This window comes from Diabrotica virgifera, chromosome 3 (assembly GCF_917563875.1).
Source record: "Diabrotica virgifera virgifera chromosome 3, PGI_DIABVI_V3a".
Classification (NCBI taxonomy): Eukaryota; Metazoa; Arthropoda; class Insecta; order Coleoptera; family Chrysomelidae; genus Diabrotica; species Diabrotica virgifera.
In genome coordinates this window covers 180,306,856-180,323,440 of record NC_065445.1, presented here as the reverse complement: position 1 = coordinate 180,323,440, position 16,585 = coordinate 180,306,856, and the positions used below count along the sequence as shown (strand labels likewise).

Genomic DNA, 16,585 nt, shown 5'->3' with positions numbered 1-16,585 from the left:
GGTATTTTAAAGCTTTTTTAATGTTCTAAAAACTCAAATTTTGGAATATTATGTCAACTGTTTAGCTTTTTAATGGGGTGAAAAAACTCCAAAAAATCGCTTTTTTTGCACAAAATTGTTAACAATTAAAAAATGGACGCGAACTCTAGGCAGGTAACAGGTAAGTTTTTTCCTATAGGTCTACAATAACTAAAAAAGTAGTCAGCTACCTGGATCTTTGAGTGTCCTGAGAAAATCCTTATTTCTCTGGACTAATATTATTATAGATACTATTCATAATATAATAACAATGAATAAACTAAAACAAAACAAACAGTGAACATAGTATAGAAAGTTTCTTTTGTATTGCTTAAAAGTACTTAAAAATAAAACTTAATGGTAAAGGTGCAAAATAGTGATGGTGGAAGTTAAGTGGATGCAAAAATCTTCTATTAACCTTAACGACCCGCCACTTTGGTGCTTGTTCCCAGATCAAATACTTGCCTTCAGATAAACAAAAATAAACATTTAGTTTTAAATCTTCAGAAAGTAAAGGCGTACTATTTTATTTTGTGTCCATTATAATTGATAATATTAATAATTTTATTGAACTCATAATCTAAGAATTTGTACTGAAATATGTCTAAAATAAATTTACTCAATATTTGCTATCAATACTAGGAGAGCAATTGGTTCTGCCCAACAGGCTAAAAACAAGACAACATATACAAAAAGAAAAAGACAGGGAGAAAGAAAAGGATATATAATAGAAAATTATGTAATATGTCGAAGACGAAGAATATATTAAATTAATTAAGAACCCAAAATTTCTGTTTTTGTAATTATGGAACCAATAATGATAAGAGCATACCTAATATAATAGTTTCCCGTTTTATACCGCTAACACGGCTTTGGGATTATATCAGGGTAGTCTGCTATCAGGTATACAAGGAAGGTAACAGGGCCAGTGCTACGCTTCAACCTCCTATTATTACCCCTGATTTTACCCAAGGTACTCACTTTTATTCAGGCTGAGTCGACCTGGAGCCTTTAGACATTTATAAAATGTCTAGATATTCTCATCGGCTACCTGCGTGGAAGTCAGATATCCTACCGCCTGAGCTATCCGGGCCAGGACAGCCCTTTGACGTGACAAGAGCATGCTTTGAAAAATATTAAGTGATAATATCATATTTAAAAAGTTAATAAAGTTTCCAGCATACACAATAATGACCAAACGACTATACAAAGATAGATCATGTATAAAAAATCTCTAGCACCTACGATTCTCGGACGACATAATTTTGATAACAGACAACTGAAAAGAGATTGGAATTATGCTTACTGAGTTAGATGCCGCCTGTAAAGAAGTGAACCAAGTGACTCAGGGTTAGAAAAGAGAAAATAATAAGGACACGCCTCATAGAATTCATAGAGCGCATAGCATGGCTGAAGTGAAACTGAGTGGGACATGTGGCCAGAATAAATTGTAGAAAGAATTGGCTGCAGGAATTGGCTGCAGGATGCTCAATACCGACAGAATTGTACACTGTCAGAAATTGGTGATGAAAGAAGGCTGGATGATGAGGGATTATAACCAATATAATATCTAGTTTTGCTTATCTACATTCCTCTATTTTTCTTTATTTCTTTTCTTAAACACTTTTAATTGGCTTATTGTATGTCTTCCATTGAATATTAGACAATTCCTTCCGTATTCGAAATCTGCTATATATTTCTGCTATACAGTGAGGACGTTTGAGTTAGAATAAATTCATTATCTTGAGAATGTGCAAATTTGGAGAGAAATCTTGAGACAGGTCGATTTTTATTTTAAATTATGACTTTTTGGCATATATATCATACTAGTGACGTCATCCAGCTGGGCGTGATAACGTAATCGCTGATTTTCTTAAATGATAGTAGAGGTTATGAGATAGCTCATTTGAAAGGTTATTTCACTCTCTATTCAGTAATATAAACATTAATATAATTATTGATACAGGGTGTACAAAAAGATTTTTATATTAAATTAATTTACACAAAAAGAAGAATGTAAGCAATTTACTTAATTCAAAATACATTTTACTGTTGTCAGAAAACAGGTAATAATGTTTGTTTCACAAATAAACATTGTTTTTCGTTTAAATTTAATGTTCAAACTGTTAAGAGGCAGGTGGGTGGCAGTTTTAACATTGAATTTAAGCGAAAAACAATGTTTATTTGTCAAATCAACATTTCTTTCTGTTTTGTGACGGTACTCAAATGTATTTCGAAATAACTGAATTACATACATCCTTCTTTTTGTCTTAATTAATATAATTAAAAAAATTGTTTTTGGACACCCTGTATAAATAATTATGTTAACGTTGATATTACTAAATAGAGAATTAAGTAACCTTTCAAATAAGCTATCACGCGACCCCTACTCTCATTTAAAAAATCATCTATTACGTCATCACGCCCAGATGGATGACGTCACTAGTACGGTATATGTGCCAAAAAGTTATAATTTAAAAATAAAAATCTACTTGTCTCAGGATTTCTCTCCAAATTTGCCCCTTCTTGAGATAATGGATTTATTCCAACTGATGAATGTCGTATTTAGACCTGCTATACTCAAGACGTTTGGATAAAGACACCATCTAATTTTCCCTTAAAAATAGTAAGTTTCGCGAAAGCTGTCGCATTGTGCTGAAGATTCACTTATAGGATCCTGATTTTGGGTAATCGAGATCAATCTGGAAGAGATACAGATTTCGCGGACATGGTTGCCTCACTGTTCGTGTTTTTTTTTGTATTTAGAAAATTCACTCTTTTTACTCTTTCAGGTCATCTCTCTTGTGTCGTCTTACTCCATTTATTCTCATAGGTAACAAGGTCATAATCCCATAGTACAAATCTCTCTATGTTGAATCAGGTGTCTTGTGATTGGTGATTTTTGGATTAACCACAATATGTAGATAAGCAGGTTTATATAATATAAGGTAGACAAGATTGAATCTTATATACAACAATGATAGGCACAGGGAATAAATTAATTTACCCTGAAAATTAACCTGGTATATAAACAAAAGTCATAGCCTAACAAGGACACAACCAGTGCTTCCAAATTTACCTATACATAGAATGCCATACATTGCATACACAGAGAATACCTACACATAGAATAAATTATGTGACAAATGGGAAGTGAAAGATGGGCTACTACTTTTACTAAGAGTAAAATAATAGAAAGTAAAATAAAAGGAAAGCAAGGCCTATGTAGATCGTTGTTTCATTGAAAATACTCATTGCTGAAAAATGTCAATTGTTGGCCCAGTATGAGCACAATAAACTTTACTTCAAGGGGGTTTAGAACGAAATATTTTATTTTGACTAATTTTTTGTCTGTGTATTTCCTGTAATTATTCAACTAATAGCTTTCATTATGGAACCTTAGTTCAAAAAACGACTATGAACTTATCAAACTTAATACAGTAAAAATATGTATCGATCCGTCAAAATAAATGCTCCATTAACTTAACGAACTAACAGGCGTTTGCAAAATCAAACACATATAAAACCAAAAAAAACTAAATTTATTAGCTACATCGAAAATCCTTTTATAGTATTTAATATTCTTGAAGTAATTAAAAATTAGAAATGTATTATTTTAGTATATTGTTACTTACCATAGTTCTTACAGGAGTGATAGCAGGAATTGTCGGTATATATGGCACCGAGGGAATGGTTGGAATATACTTGGGCGCTGTGGTAGTAGAACCCCTGCTTGAGTATTCACTTCTGTATTTACCACGGTCAAGCTTTTTAGCAGTGGTTGTATATTTCGGTACCTATAAAAAACAAACTTTAGATGTAGTAGAAAATGATCCCAAAAAAATACCTAAGACTGGCCAGAATCCATATTCATCCCACCAGCGAAAATGCCAAACACACAACACTGCAACGAGGTACGTCTAATAAGCCCCATGAGTCATTAAAAGTCCTTTTAAAAGTCATACATAACCGAATCTATAAAAAGTGCGATAAAATGATCGATTTTTTATTTTTATTTTTAATAGATCGACTCAAATTCTCGCATTCGCTGACGATATAGTTATACAGGGCAGAAGTTTGAGAGACATGGTGCAGTGTTTTACAAGGCTTGCGGACACGGTAAGTGAATTAGAACTTGTGGTCAACGAGGAAAAAACCAAATATATGTTGGTTTCTAAAAACTCAAATTCTTGGTTGGTTTCTAAAAACTCAAACTCAACTTCAAATTAACAATCACACCTTTGAGCAAGTCAAGGAATTCACATACCTTGGATCGCTAGTAAACTCAATAAACACGACAAGCGATGAAATAGAAAGACGCATAGCAATAGCAAACAGAACTGTTCATGGTCTCCATAAACATTTAAAAAATAAAAATATAAAACGTGCAGTAAAGCTCAATGTAATATACAAGACCTTAATAAGACCGGTTTTGATATATGGAGCTGAAACACGGACCCTATCTCAAAGTGATGAAAGATCTCTTGGTATATTTGAGAGAAAAATTCTATTTTTGGACAGTAAATGAAAATGGGCTATGGCGTCGCAGATACAACTTTGAACTGTATCAGTTATACACCGATCCAGATATTGTGAAATTTGTTAAAGTGCAGATGACCTAGATGAACATTTTCAAAACCAGAGGGCACAAGAAGTAGAGGACGACCACGAAGAAGATAGATTGATGATGTGGAAGAAGACCTAAAAATTCTAGGGGTCAGAAGATGGAAGGAAGTTGCCGGGAATCGACAGGAGTGGCGACTTCTTTGTGAGCAGGCCAAGATCCACAACGGATTGTCGAGCCACTTATAATGATGAAAATGATCGAAGATGATCAGTTTGGATTCAGAGCCAGCACGGGAACGAGAAAAGCCCTATTTAGCTTACTCGTTCTGGCCAAAAACGCTACGACCAACCAACAGAAAGATATATTTATATGCTTCACAAAGACTTCAATTAAGAATTTGGATAGAATAAGACACGACCTAATATTAGAACATTTGTTAGAAGTCGGTTTAGATGTGAAATACATCAAAATACTAAAAAACTTGTATTGGTCCAAAACGTCCGAGTTAGAATCGAAGATACATTGACTACATCCGCAGAAGTAAATTAGACAAAGGTGTTTTCTGTCACCCCTGGTGTTTAATTTTCACCCCGAGTTCCTATTTAAAGAGACACTGGAGGATTCCAAGATTCCAATCGAATCATCAGATACGCCGATGATACGGTGTCGATTGGGAATTCTATGAGTCCACAACGACTCATCGACAGAACCAACTCGGTCTGTGAGCAATTTGGCATGAAAATATACATTAAAAAAAATGTACCTTGCAAAATAAACGGTCACATTATAGAACAGGTCAATAAATTTAAACAAATTTAAGTACCTGGGATGTAAAATCGATAACAGTCTTAATCTTGATCTAGAAATAAGATCGAGAATAGAAGAGACCGTAAAATTTTTCGAAAAAATCAAAAGACTGCGAATGATTCTCGAATAAAACTCGAAATTCGACTACGTTTATCAAAATCTTACGTCTGGTCGATTCTTCTCTGTACAGTTGGCACATAGACCCTTAAAATACCAACCGTAAATAAATTGGAGACCTCTTAAATGTGTTTCTACCAGAGAATTCTCCAAATTTCATGTATATCGTATACCTCAAATGAAGAATTGCTGCATAGAATAGGCAAGGACTTTTCAACGCAGAAAAACATCATACTTACGCCACATACTGAGAAATAATAAGTACAAATATGTTCAACTAATAGCGAAAGGAAAAATCGATGAAATAAAAAAGACTAGGGAGGAAAAGACTGTCGTCGCTATGGACAGCTAAGGACAAAGAAGAGTTTGCAATCGTAGTATTCAAGAAAAAACTAGAGGTATTCTAAGCAATTAACGGGAAAACTACATCGACCTGCTAAATCCAAACAAAATATCCGTATCGGAATGTCAAAAAGTTTTAGCAGGAAATGGAACGAAATCAATGCCTCCTTATAATATGTGAAAACGGTTTGTCTACATTATCTTATACAGTGCCGTTCAAAAAAAAACTATCCACCTTAAATAACTTTTGAACCACCGATTTTAAAAAAATGCAAAAACACCTCAATAATAATTGAAGTGGGAGACATTATAACATATTTAAGCTTCCCGGGAAAGGCATCCTCTCACCCCCGTATCATCCATTAATTTTTTTTAAATTACTACCCCCTTTTTTATTTCATATTTCGATTCTCCTCTTTACACTGATATAAAAATTGTATAACACTTGATGCTTAAAGTGATTAGTTTATGAGAAAAATAAATACAAAAGCAAGAAAACTGGATTAAATAAAAATTATTTTTTAACAATTTTATGACATTTTAGAGTGAACATTTCACTACCAAAAATGTAAACAATAATTATTCAAAAATTTTGACATTAATTATTCAAGCTTTCAAAAATCATTTTGAATAATTATTGTTAAAATTTTTGGTAGTGAAATGCTCATTCTAAATGTTTGTAGGTAATAAAATTGCTAAAAAAAAATTTTATCGCCAACCGTCACTAAAGTCATTCATTATTGTACTCATTTGCCCTCATTTGCGGCAGTAAAGTAACATTTTATTGTACTGAAAGAAGAATTTTACTTTACCTGCCGCGATTAATCAAATTAACCGAGATTGAATGTAAGTGGTCGATGGCAGTAAGCGAATGGCGAGTATTTGAGTGGACTTACAATTTATTTACTTTAATTATTAAAAATATTATCGACATTGCGATATTATCAATTAAATTTATGTCAAAAAGGGAAATTCTGCAGTATTTTGTAATTATGTTCATATAAAATAAATTAAAACTTTACCGATTTAGTATATAGTCAATATTGATAACTATCGATTAGAAATCGAAACGGCCATCTTGCAAGTTATCTTTCATCAGTGTCATGAAATTATTATGACGTCTAAAATTTCAAAAGTTCTTAAATTGTAAATTGCAAGTGTTAAAACCAATATCAAATTATGTTGGCAAATATTATTTTATATCAATAAAACATACATCTTAACCGATTTGTCAAACATACCAGCAAACGAGAAGTAAACTCAACTTTTCAGGGACATATCTGAGCTTCTTAGAGACAATACAAATTACAACAATATCGTTTATAACCCCAGTGGTTCGGACGACACTAAATTTAAAAAATATATGTTGGCGATAAAATTTTGTATGCACCACGTCAGTAAAGACGCCTTATCGAACTCGTCCGTTACTCGCTTCGCTCGCTACGCTCGCTCTTCTCGTAATATCAGTCTCGTTCGATAAAGAGTCACTTTACTGACTTGGTACATAAATAACTATTTTCACTCCAGTTTTGTTGTTTTGTATTTATTTTTCTCATAAACTAATCATTTTAAGCATCAAGTGTTATACATTTTTGAAATCAGTACACAGAGGAAAATCCAAATAAAAAATAAAAAATGCGGTAGTAATTTAAAAAAAATAAGGGATGTTACGGGGGGTGAGAGGGAGACTTTCCCGGCAAGCTTTAATATGACATAATGTCTCTCCTTTAGATATTATTTGACGTGTTTTTGCTTTTTTTCTTACAATCAGTGGTTCAAAAGGTATTTAACCCACATACTACTACTGTCCTTTTAAAAGGCAATCGATATATTTCCCTTAAATTGATAACTTAAACTTATAGTTGATAGATGGCGTCTGTGGCGTTTACTGTCAAACATATCGATCAAGATATTTCGTCAGTTACTCGCTTGAGAAGTTTGTTTACGTACCAGCATAGCATTGTTTTGTTTTGTTTTTTAATTAAACAAGGATACTGCTAATTGGAGGTAAGTTTTTTTAATTACAAATCAAATGTGGGCGTTTTATATGATTTGCTAGTCATTGCTTTACTTACGTGTAATTATAGTGGAAATTTTGCTTTGAGTTTTTTTATTACTTTCTTGTGTACGGTCATTTTTGTTTTGTTCTTTTAAAAGGACAGTAGTAATAAGCACTACAAAAAGGCTATTTTTTAGAAAACCGTTAAAATTGCATGAGTTAATTGCAGAACTTGAGACAGATGAGATTCCAACGCCTCCTGATGGTATAATTCTTTTTCCTCTAGACAATGCAAATGATAATATAACAGATTGCGATTCAGGAGACGAGGATGTCACAACGATACACAGAGTTATCAGATATACAGTACACAGAGTAAAATCCAAATAAAAAATAAAAAATGCGGTAGTAATTTAAAAAAAAATAAGGGATGTTACGGGGGGTGAGAGGGAGACTTTCCCGGCAAGCTTTAATATGACATAATGTCTCTCCTTTAGATATTATTTGACGTGTTTTTGCTTTTTTTCTTACAATCAGTGGTTCAAAAGGTATTTAACCCACATACTACTACTGTCCTTTTAAAAGGCAATCGATATATTTCCCTTAAATTGATAACTTAAACTTATAGTTGATAGATGGCGTCTGTGGCGTTTACTGTCAAACATATCGATCAAGATATTTCATCAGTTACTCGCTTGAGAAGTTTGTTTACGTACCAGCATAGCATTGTTTTGTTTTGTTTTTTAATTAAACAAGGATACTGCTAATTGGAGGTAAGTTTTTTTAATTACAAATCAAATGTGGGCGTTTTATATGATTTGCTAGTCATTGCTTTACTTACGTGTAATTATAGTGGAAATTTTGCTTTGAGTTTTTTTATTACTTTCTTGTGTACGGTCATTTAAAAGGACAGTAGTAATAAGCACTACAAAAAGGCTATTTTTTAGAAAACCGTTAAAATTGCATGAGTTAATTGCAGAACTTGAGACAGATGAGATTCCAACGCCTCCTGATGGTATAATTCCTTTTCCTCTAGACAATGCAAATGATAATATAACAGATTGCGATTCAGGAGACGAGGATGTCACAACGATAGACCATTTACCAGGAAGCCAGCTGAGAAATGACGTGGAGGTTATTTTCGACAATCAAGATCAGAGTGCAGAAGAGTCGGATTCCGACGACGACGACGACGTACCTCTTGCCACACTACGCAAAGAAGAAACAAAACCATCGATTATTCTCGGAAAACTAGGATCTGCACAATGGCTTATAGGTGATCTGTACCAGCATCCTAAAGATGTTTACTGAAGACCAGAAATCAGACCTAAACAAAATCGCACGCCATTACAGCTCTTCAGGCTATTTTTTGACGACAACCTATTCAATACTATAACAACAAATACAAATACATACGCGGTACAAAAAAACTTGACTAGTGATGTTACAGATAATGAAATTAAGTGTTTTGTAGGTGTGCTTATTTTGAGTGGCTACGTGGTGTTACCAAAATGATATATGTATTGGGAAAATCGTGATGACAGTCACAATGAAAATGTCGCTGGAGCTCTATCGAGAGATAGATTTTCCCATATAATGAAAATTCTTCATGTGTGTGATAATAATAGTTTGGACCAAACAGACAGGTTTGTAGGCAATTATGCATTGAATAAAAATTTTTTTAATCACGCTCCTTTCGAACAAGAACATAGCCTAGCTAGATGAAGCTATGGTACCATATTTTGGATGGCACCCTACGAAACAATTTATACGAAACAAACCCATTCGTTGGGTTTATAAGCTTTGGATGGGTAATCTCCCTCTAGGTTATATTGTATGGTTTACACCGTATCAAGGCAACTCAGTGCAAATACCAGTCTCATACAAAAACTTGGATCTTGGTTCGTCGGTTGTTTTGTCTTTTGCAAATGGGCTTCAATCACGCTGACCAAAAACGAGATTTCACCTTTTTTTTTGACAACTTCTTCTCATCCATGCATCTACCAAATGAGTTAAAAACTAGAGGTATTTTCGGTACAGGTACAATAAGGAACAATAGAACACCAAAATGCCCCCTATTCTCTCCAACAGCTATGGAAAAAAAGGAAAGGGGAACGATTAAAGATTAGATAAAAACACAGGAATTGTGGTTTGTCGCTGGCACGACAATAGTGTCGTTACAATTGCATCTAACTTTTGTTCAGTAAAACCACATCACCTAGTCAAACGGTTTCCTTATAAGGCGGAGAGTCACATTTTTGTTTCTCAAACAAATATGATATATCAATACAATTCTTTTATGGGTGGCGTAGACCTTTGTGATCAAAATATTAGTCTTTACCGGATCTCAATAAGAGGGGAAAATGGTACTTTCCGCTAATATATGGAATTGACATGGCTATTCAAAACGCCTGGCAATTGGACCGAAAAGACGGAGGAAGCCTTGATCAGCTTGAATTTAGAAGGCAAATAGCTTGCAACCTTCTGGAAACCTACAAAAAATATACCAAACGCGGCCCAACAAGACGGAATCCCAACCTAGTCTTACATTCAAGATATGATGCTATGAACCATTTAATTGTTTATCAAGAAAAACAATCTCGTTCCGGATTTTGCAAGAAAAAGGTTCAGTTTTTGTGCGAAAAATGTAAAATACCATTACACCCTAAACAATGTTTTAAGGATTTCCATACTTTGTATAATTATTTTTGTATTAACAAAGTTTTACTTTCTAATTTAAACTGCTTCTTACTGCTGTCCTTTTAAAAGAACATGGCATATTTTGACAGCTAATGAAAAAATTATTATTTTAGTATTTTTTGTCGTTAAATAAGACATTTTCCTTATATTTCTTTAAGTAAAGATATAATTAAAAAAAAAATAGTTTCAGTAATATGTGGGTTAAGGTGGATAGTTTTATCTGAAAAGCACTGTATAAGACTGCATGTCATTGATGTTCATAAAGCACTGTAAATAATTAAAATAGTAAGATCCTAGAGTTAGGTTTTAGCTTCTACTACATAATACATGCAACCAAATATCTTGACATCTTAACTATGATCAAAAATAAGAAAGATAATCAAGCGTAAACTAGAGTATGCGTAGTTTTAAGTACCTTAGTAGACAATAAAACAGGATTTTCAGCTCTCTTAGCATTCCTGTTCCTATTAAACTGTTTAATCTCTATATTCTTCTCAGCGACGGAGCTTCTAGGTTTGAACGATACTGATTTCTCTAGTTTTGGAGGTGCACTAAAGGTTCTTGGTGTTAATGTTCTTAGCTTCGTCCCTCTATAAATGGGAGTGGTGGAAATAGATACAGATGGTGTGGTTCGTGAAGGAAACCGTTTTTCGGAAATAGGCTCTGAAGTAGTGTATGGTGAGGTTCTGGAAGGAAAACGTTTTGGCGGTAAGGGCTCTGATAGTTTAACAGAAGAGGTGGTTGTAGATCTACTTCGGTTCCATCGTGAAGAAGTTGACGTGGGTAAAGCTTTAGGTTTTATTTCGTTGTCACTATCGGTTACCTAAAAAAATATAAAGGTTAAATAAACAAAACAAGTACAGATTTTTTTATTTAGTGTAATGCCTCGACAACTAATGGTTATTGGCATGGTACATTTGATTTTGCAATCAGATACCTAGTGTAACTATGTAGTGTGTGTGCTGAGTAAATGTCTTGTTACTTTAAAAAGTCTACGTCATTGTCTTTACAAGGAGACGTTAATTGTATCCGAACCGCCATATTGATTTTAGTGGAGAACCGTTGTTAATATCTCCGCCATTTTCAACTTTTCGACAAAAATTATAGGAACTAAAATTGTTGGAGACGCAATTTCCTACAATTTCTTTTCCACAATTTTTTTATGCGATCAATATTCTCCGAGTTAAGGGGGAAAATAGTGGAAGCGGAGGGGAAGCATAATTATCGAATTGCCTCATTTATTATTAACTTTACGACATAATTGTACATAAACAAAAATAAAGAGAAATAATAAACAAAAATATACAATTTTTGAAACTTCCAATGAAACACCAACCAAATTAAGTACATAAAAGACATAAATAATAACATATATACATTAAGTTCACTTAGTTTTATTAACTAGCGGGTTTGATTGGTTGAATTTGTCTGTCGATAATTAAGTTTCATGTCAGCTAACATATTTTAATATTTCAACAATTTTTTTTTAATTTTGGATCCTGTTGGGGGGGATTTTCCTATTCCCCCTCGTAGACCCGCCACTGGTTCTCTCGAAAAATTGTAGTAAATCGTAATTGCAACAATTTCAGTTCTTACACTTTTTATCGAAAAGTTGAAAATGGCGGAGATACTGAACAAAAACCATTGCTATAAAATCAATCAGGTCTTACGCTCGCGCCTTTGCCGCATGCGTACTACCTTAAATATTGATTTTATCAAAAAAATGAAAGAGATCAAAATTGTAAAAAAATTACTTCTCTTTATTTTCATATAGGTTAAAATTTGTTGTAAAACTAATAATAAACGAGATAATTCAATAAATCAATAATTATGCTTTAACTGTCACACTTTTTTCCTCATAACTCGGAAAATATCGACCGCACGAAATAAATTATAATAAATAAAATTATAGAAAATCGCATTTTCAACAATTTCAGCTTCTACACTTTTTGTCGAAAAGTTGAAAATGGCGGAGATATTGAACAAAAACGATTTTCGTTTAAAATCAAGATGGCGGCTAACGCAACGGTGAAATTCAGTCGAGATTTTAAATTTGTACTACTATTGAATCCCTCTAAAGATGAGAAAAATAAAATTTGAGGCAGCTCGTAATGCAAGGTCAAATGCTATTCGGACTGGGCTATATATTGTCACTATGGAACAATTTTCAACATCTTTAACAACAAAATACTTGGATCACAGAATATAATATTATTATCCTGATGTATTTTCTGCTTGGATCTTCCACAAATAATACACAATAAATAACTTTTTATTAAGTTCATGTCTTAAATCATTTATTTAACAAATAGGCTATAAATATCAATATTATTTAATCAACAACTCAAAATATTCCCGATGCCATGTCAAATATTTAAAATTGTCACTGATTGTCACTGTCTGACTGACAGTGTGCTGACAATATTCTATTCGACTGAGTGCCTTGTATGACAAAGATAGATTTGGAAATATTACCACGGACATTGTGTTAATGTCAAAAAAACGTCAAAAGTGAAAACCAATATTTTAAATTTCTCCGAAGAAAATATTGGTTTTTAGCGTTTTTTTTTCATTAAAGTTCTACTGTAGTTCACCTACGATTCAGACGTGTTTATCGGCAAGAGTAAAACCAAATTAAACAATATCCGGTTAAAATTGTGTCTTAAAATAGTTGTTCAAATTTGGTGGTATATAAGGAAGTTTGGATAGAGTGTTCAAAACCAATTAAATGGACCTGCAAGTCGGGGGGAAACCCCCTGACTCTGTACCCCCAGATATACCTCAAAAAAAGATAAGTTTAATTAAAGATGTAAGTATGGATATTTATCCAGTCGGACAGGTGACAACCTTTAATAAAAATAACATTTGTAATGAAAATAATCCGGTAAGTACTGATAATAATTTATTAATTAATCAAAATTCGTCAACAAATGATAAAATCGACAATATTATGTCAAAAGAAAGAGAGGAATTTGTGTATGTAAGTACTGATTTAGGGCCATACCATATTTATGTTGAAAATAATACAGCTGAATTCAAAGGCAAATTAAATGCTCTCAAAATTGGAGATATAATTCTCTCTAACTTCCCGCAAATAGATAACAAAATTATTAGTATTGATTCTATAGGTCGGAATAGGGTTAGAATCAAGTTAAAAGATTATAAATCAGCGAATTTTCTAATAACTCATAAAAACGATAACATTTTTGTTAAAAATAACTTTGTATTGTACATTCCAAAATTTATTCTTCATAGACAGGGCGTCATTAGAGATATTGAACAAGACTTTTCGGATGAGTATATAAAAGGTAAAATAAAACCATTTGATCAACATTGCAATTTTGAAGTTTCTAACGTCAAAAGAATAAACCGTAAAGTAGAAAAAATTACAGATGAAGGTAAGTCAATAGAATATGTTGCTACTAAGTCTTGCATTGTTACTTTTAAATCCCAAATTTTGCCAAAATATATTTCTATTAATAAGGTTATTAAGGAAGTAGAACCCTACAAACAAAAGGTACTATTATGTTATAACTGCCTCCGTTTCGGCCACCTAGGTAGTCAGTGTAGAAGTAGACCGAGATGTAGTAAATGTCAGGAATCCCACACCACAAAAGATTGTACTAGTACTGACTACCTACCACGTTGCTTTAGCTGTCAAGGAAATCACCTTACAACTAATTTATCTTCTTGTCCAGAATTTAAAAGGCAAAAAATTGTGAAGGAAACCATGAGCTCTTCCAATGTTAATTTCTTTGATGCAAATAAACAGGTCCCAAAAAATACATACGCCAACATAGTCGCTCTTAATACCTCTGCCATGGAAAATAGTGTAATTTCCTCGACAAATTATCCCCAACGGATTCAATCTGGACTTACCCCATCTAGCATAATACAGTCTCATTCTTCTCAACCACAATTCTCGCAGACCCAGAATTTACAACCCAAATCGTATAAAAATAATTTTACTAATTACATGTTTTCTTCTCCTACATCTTCAAGCCCAAACAAAAGGCACAGGCCAATTAGCCCTAATCCCATTGAAATTTCAAGACAAGAAATTCTTTCTCAACCAAACTCATCTTTTGTCTCGGGAGGAATTTTTAATAGTCAACATTATTTAAAAAACTTAGTTGGAGTAAAATCACAATCAGAGGAATTAAATTCAACAATAAGTTTAGTTTTAGAAGTAGTTCTCAATATTATAAATAATATAAAACAAACAAACAATTTTAATGTATCAGAGTCAGAAATAGTTCAATTAATTAGTAATCATGTAAACCAACCCTTGTCTTCAAATTCGCAGACATCACAAATATGAATATGCTGCAATGGAATTGTCGTTCAGCAGTAGCTAATAAAGTAAATTTAGAATATCTGCTATATCAAAATCAAATTTCCATAGCATTACTCTCAGAAACCTGGTTTAAATCAAAATACTATTATAATTTTAAAGGTTATAATTGCTTTAGATCAGATCGTGCAGACGGGTATGGTGGAACTGCCATTTTATTAAAATCAAACATAAGATGTGAAGAAATAAATCTTAAAAATAGACATCCTTTCACTCATAAATGTATTTCAGTTCAAATTTTTCGAAACAAAAATCCTATTACTATTGTCTCAGTATACATTGAACCAAAAACCCAGATATCTGAAAGACAATGGTTGGAATTCTTTACAGATATTCCTAAGCCTTTTATTATTGGTGGCGATTTTAATGCCCACAGTATCGCATGGGGCTGTGAAATTGAAGACAATTATGGTAAAAAACTTTTAGAAAGTATTGATCATTGTAATTTGATATGTCTGAATGATGGGCCGCCCACATTAGCAACTAGTAACAGTCCATCTGCTATTGACTTAACATTTTGTACTCAAGATCTTTCAAATTTTTTAACGTGGAGTGTCTTACAAGATCCTCATGGATCCAATCATCTTCCGATTATCATAAATATGGAAACAGATAATACAACTTCATCTCCAACTGAAAACTTTCATAAGATCTGGAATCTTAACAAGGCCGATTGGGACTTATACACCTCTGTACTAGAAGCTGAAAATTCTCCCGGTAATTATCAACAGTTAATAGCAAACATCAATAAAGCAGCCAATTTAGCAATACCGAAGTTTTCATCTAACGTCATACATAAGAGACAAATCTCAAACCAATGGTGGTGCGAAAGTTGTAAAACTGCTGCTGATAACCGTAAAATTGCATACGGAAAATATAAACAAAACCCTACAAGGAATAATTTATTTGAATTTAAGAGACTTGATGCTGTCGCAAAAAAACTCTTCAAGCAAAAGAAAAAACAGAATTGGATAGAGTACTGCGAAAGCCTTAACTCCAAAACAAAAATCAGTGAAGTATGGAAGAAAGTAAACGCCTTTAAAAACCGCAAACAGTCCAACAAGTTTCCAATAAATCCAAATTCAAGCTGGCTAGATGAAATTCATAATAAAATATCTCCTCAGTGGGTACCTTCCCAATATTTTCCAGAATACAGCGAATCAGTTTCAAGGGATAAGTTTGGCTTAGAACAACCATTTAAATTGTGGGAGTTAGATCGAGTACTTAGTCAACAAAATAGCAGTGCTCCAGGTAAAGACAATATTTCATATTCCATGATATACCATATACCACTTCAATATAAAATATCATTATTACATATTTTTAATGAAATTTGGAATGACACGTCACAAATTCCAGAGAGTTGGAAGGAATATATTCTAATACCTATTAAAAAACCTGGAAAACCAGAAAATTCTTATAGTTCATATAGACCAATATCCCTAGCTTCTTGCTTCCTAAAGACGTTAGAAAGATTAATAAAAAATAGAATTGAACACTGGTTAGAGCAAGAAGATATTTTCCCAAAATCTCAATATGGATTTCGAAAATCAAAATCAACTCAAGATGCGATAACTTCCTTAGTCTCATCTATACTAATAAACTTTACTGATAATGCGTATACTATGGCTGCTTTTCTAGATGTCTCTTCTGCATTCGATACCGTTAATTTGGACATTAT

General features: G+C 32.9%; 1 protein-coding gene across 8 annotated transcripts in view; it reads right to left on the bottom strand.

Moving 5' to 3' along the window:
• The window catches only part of LOC126881421 (mucin-17-like), a 440,757-nt gene that overhangs the window by 80,803 nt on the left and 343,369 nt on the right, over window positions 1-16,585 (bottom strand). For all 8 annotated transcript variants that reach the window (XR_007696844.1, XM_050645687.1, XM_050645690.1 and 5 more), the window contains exons 6-7: window positions 10,966-11,373; window positions 3,654-3,815 (exon numbers count right to left, since the gene is read on the bottom strand). Coding sequence is in view for 7 of the 8 variants with exons in the window: in XM_050645687.1 (XP_050501644.1) it covers window positions 3,654-3,815; window positions 10,966-11,373 (570 nt within the window). In the remaining variant the exon portion in view is untranslated. The remainder of the gene's footprint in view (window positions 1-3,653; window positions 3,816-10,965; window positions 11,374-16,585) is intronic.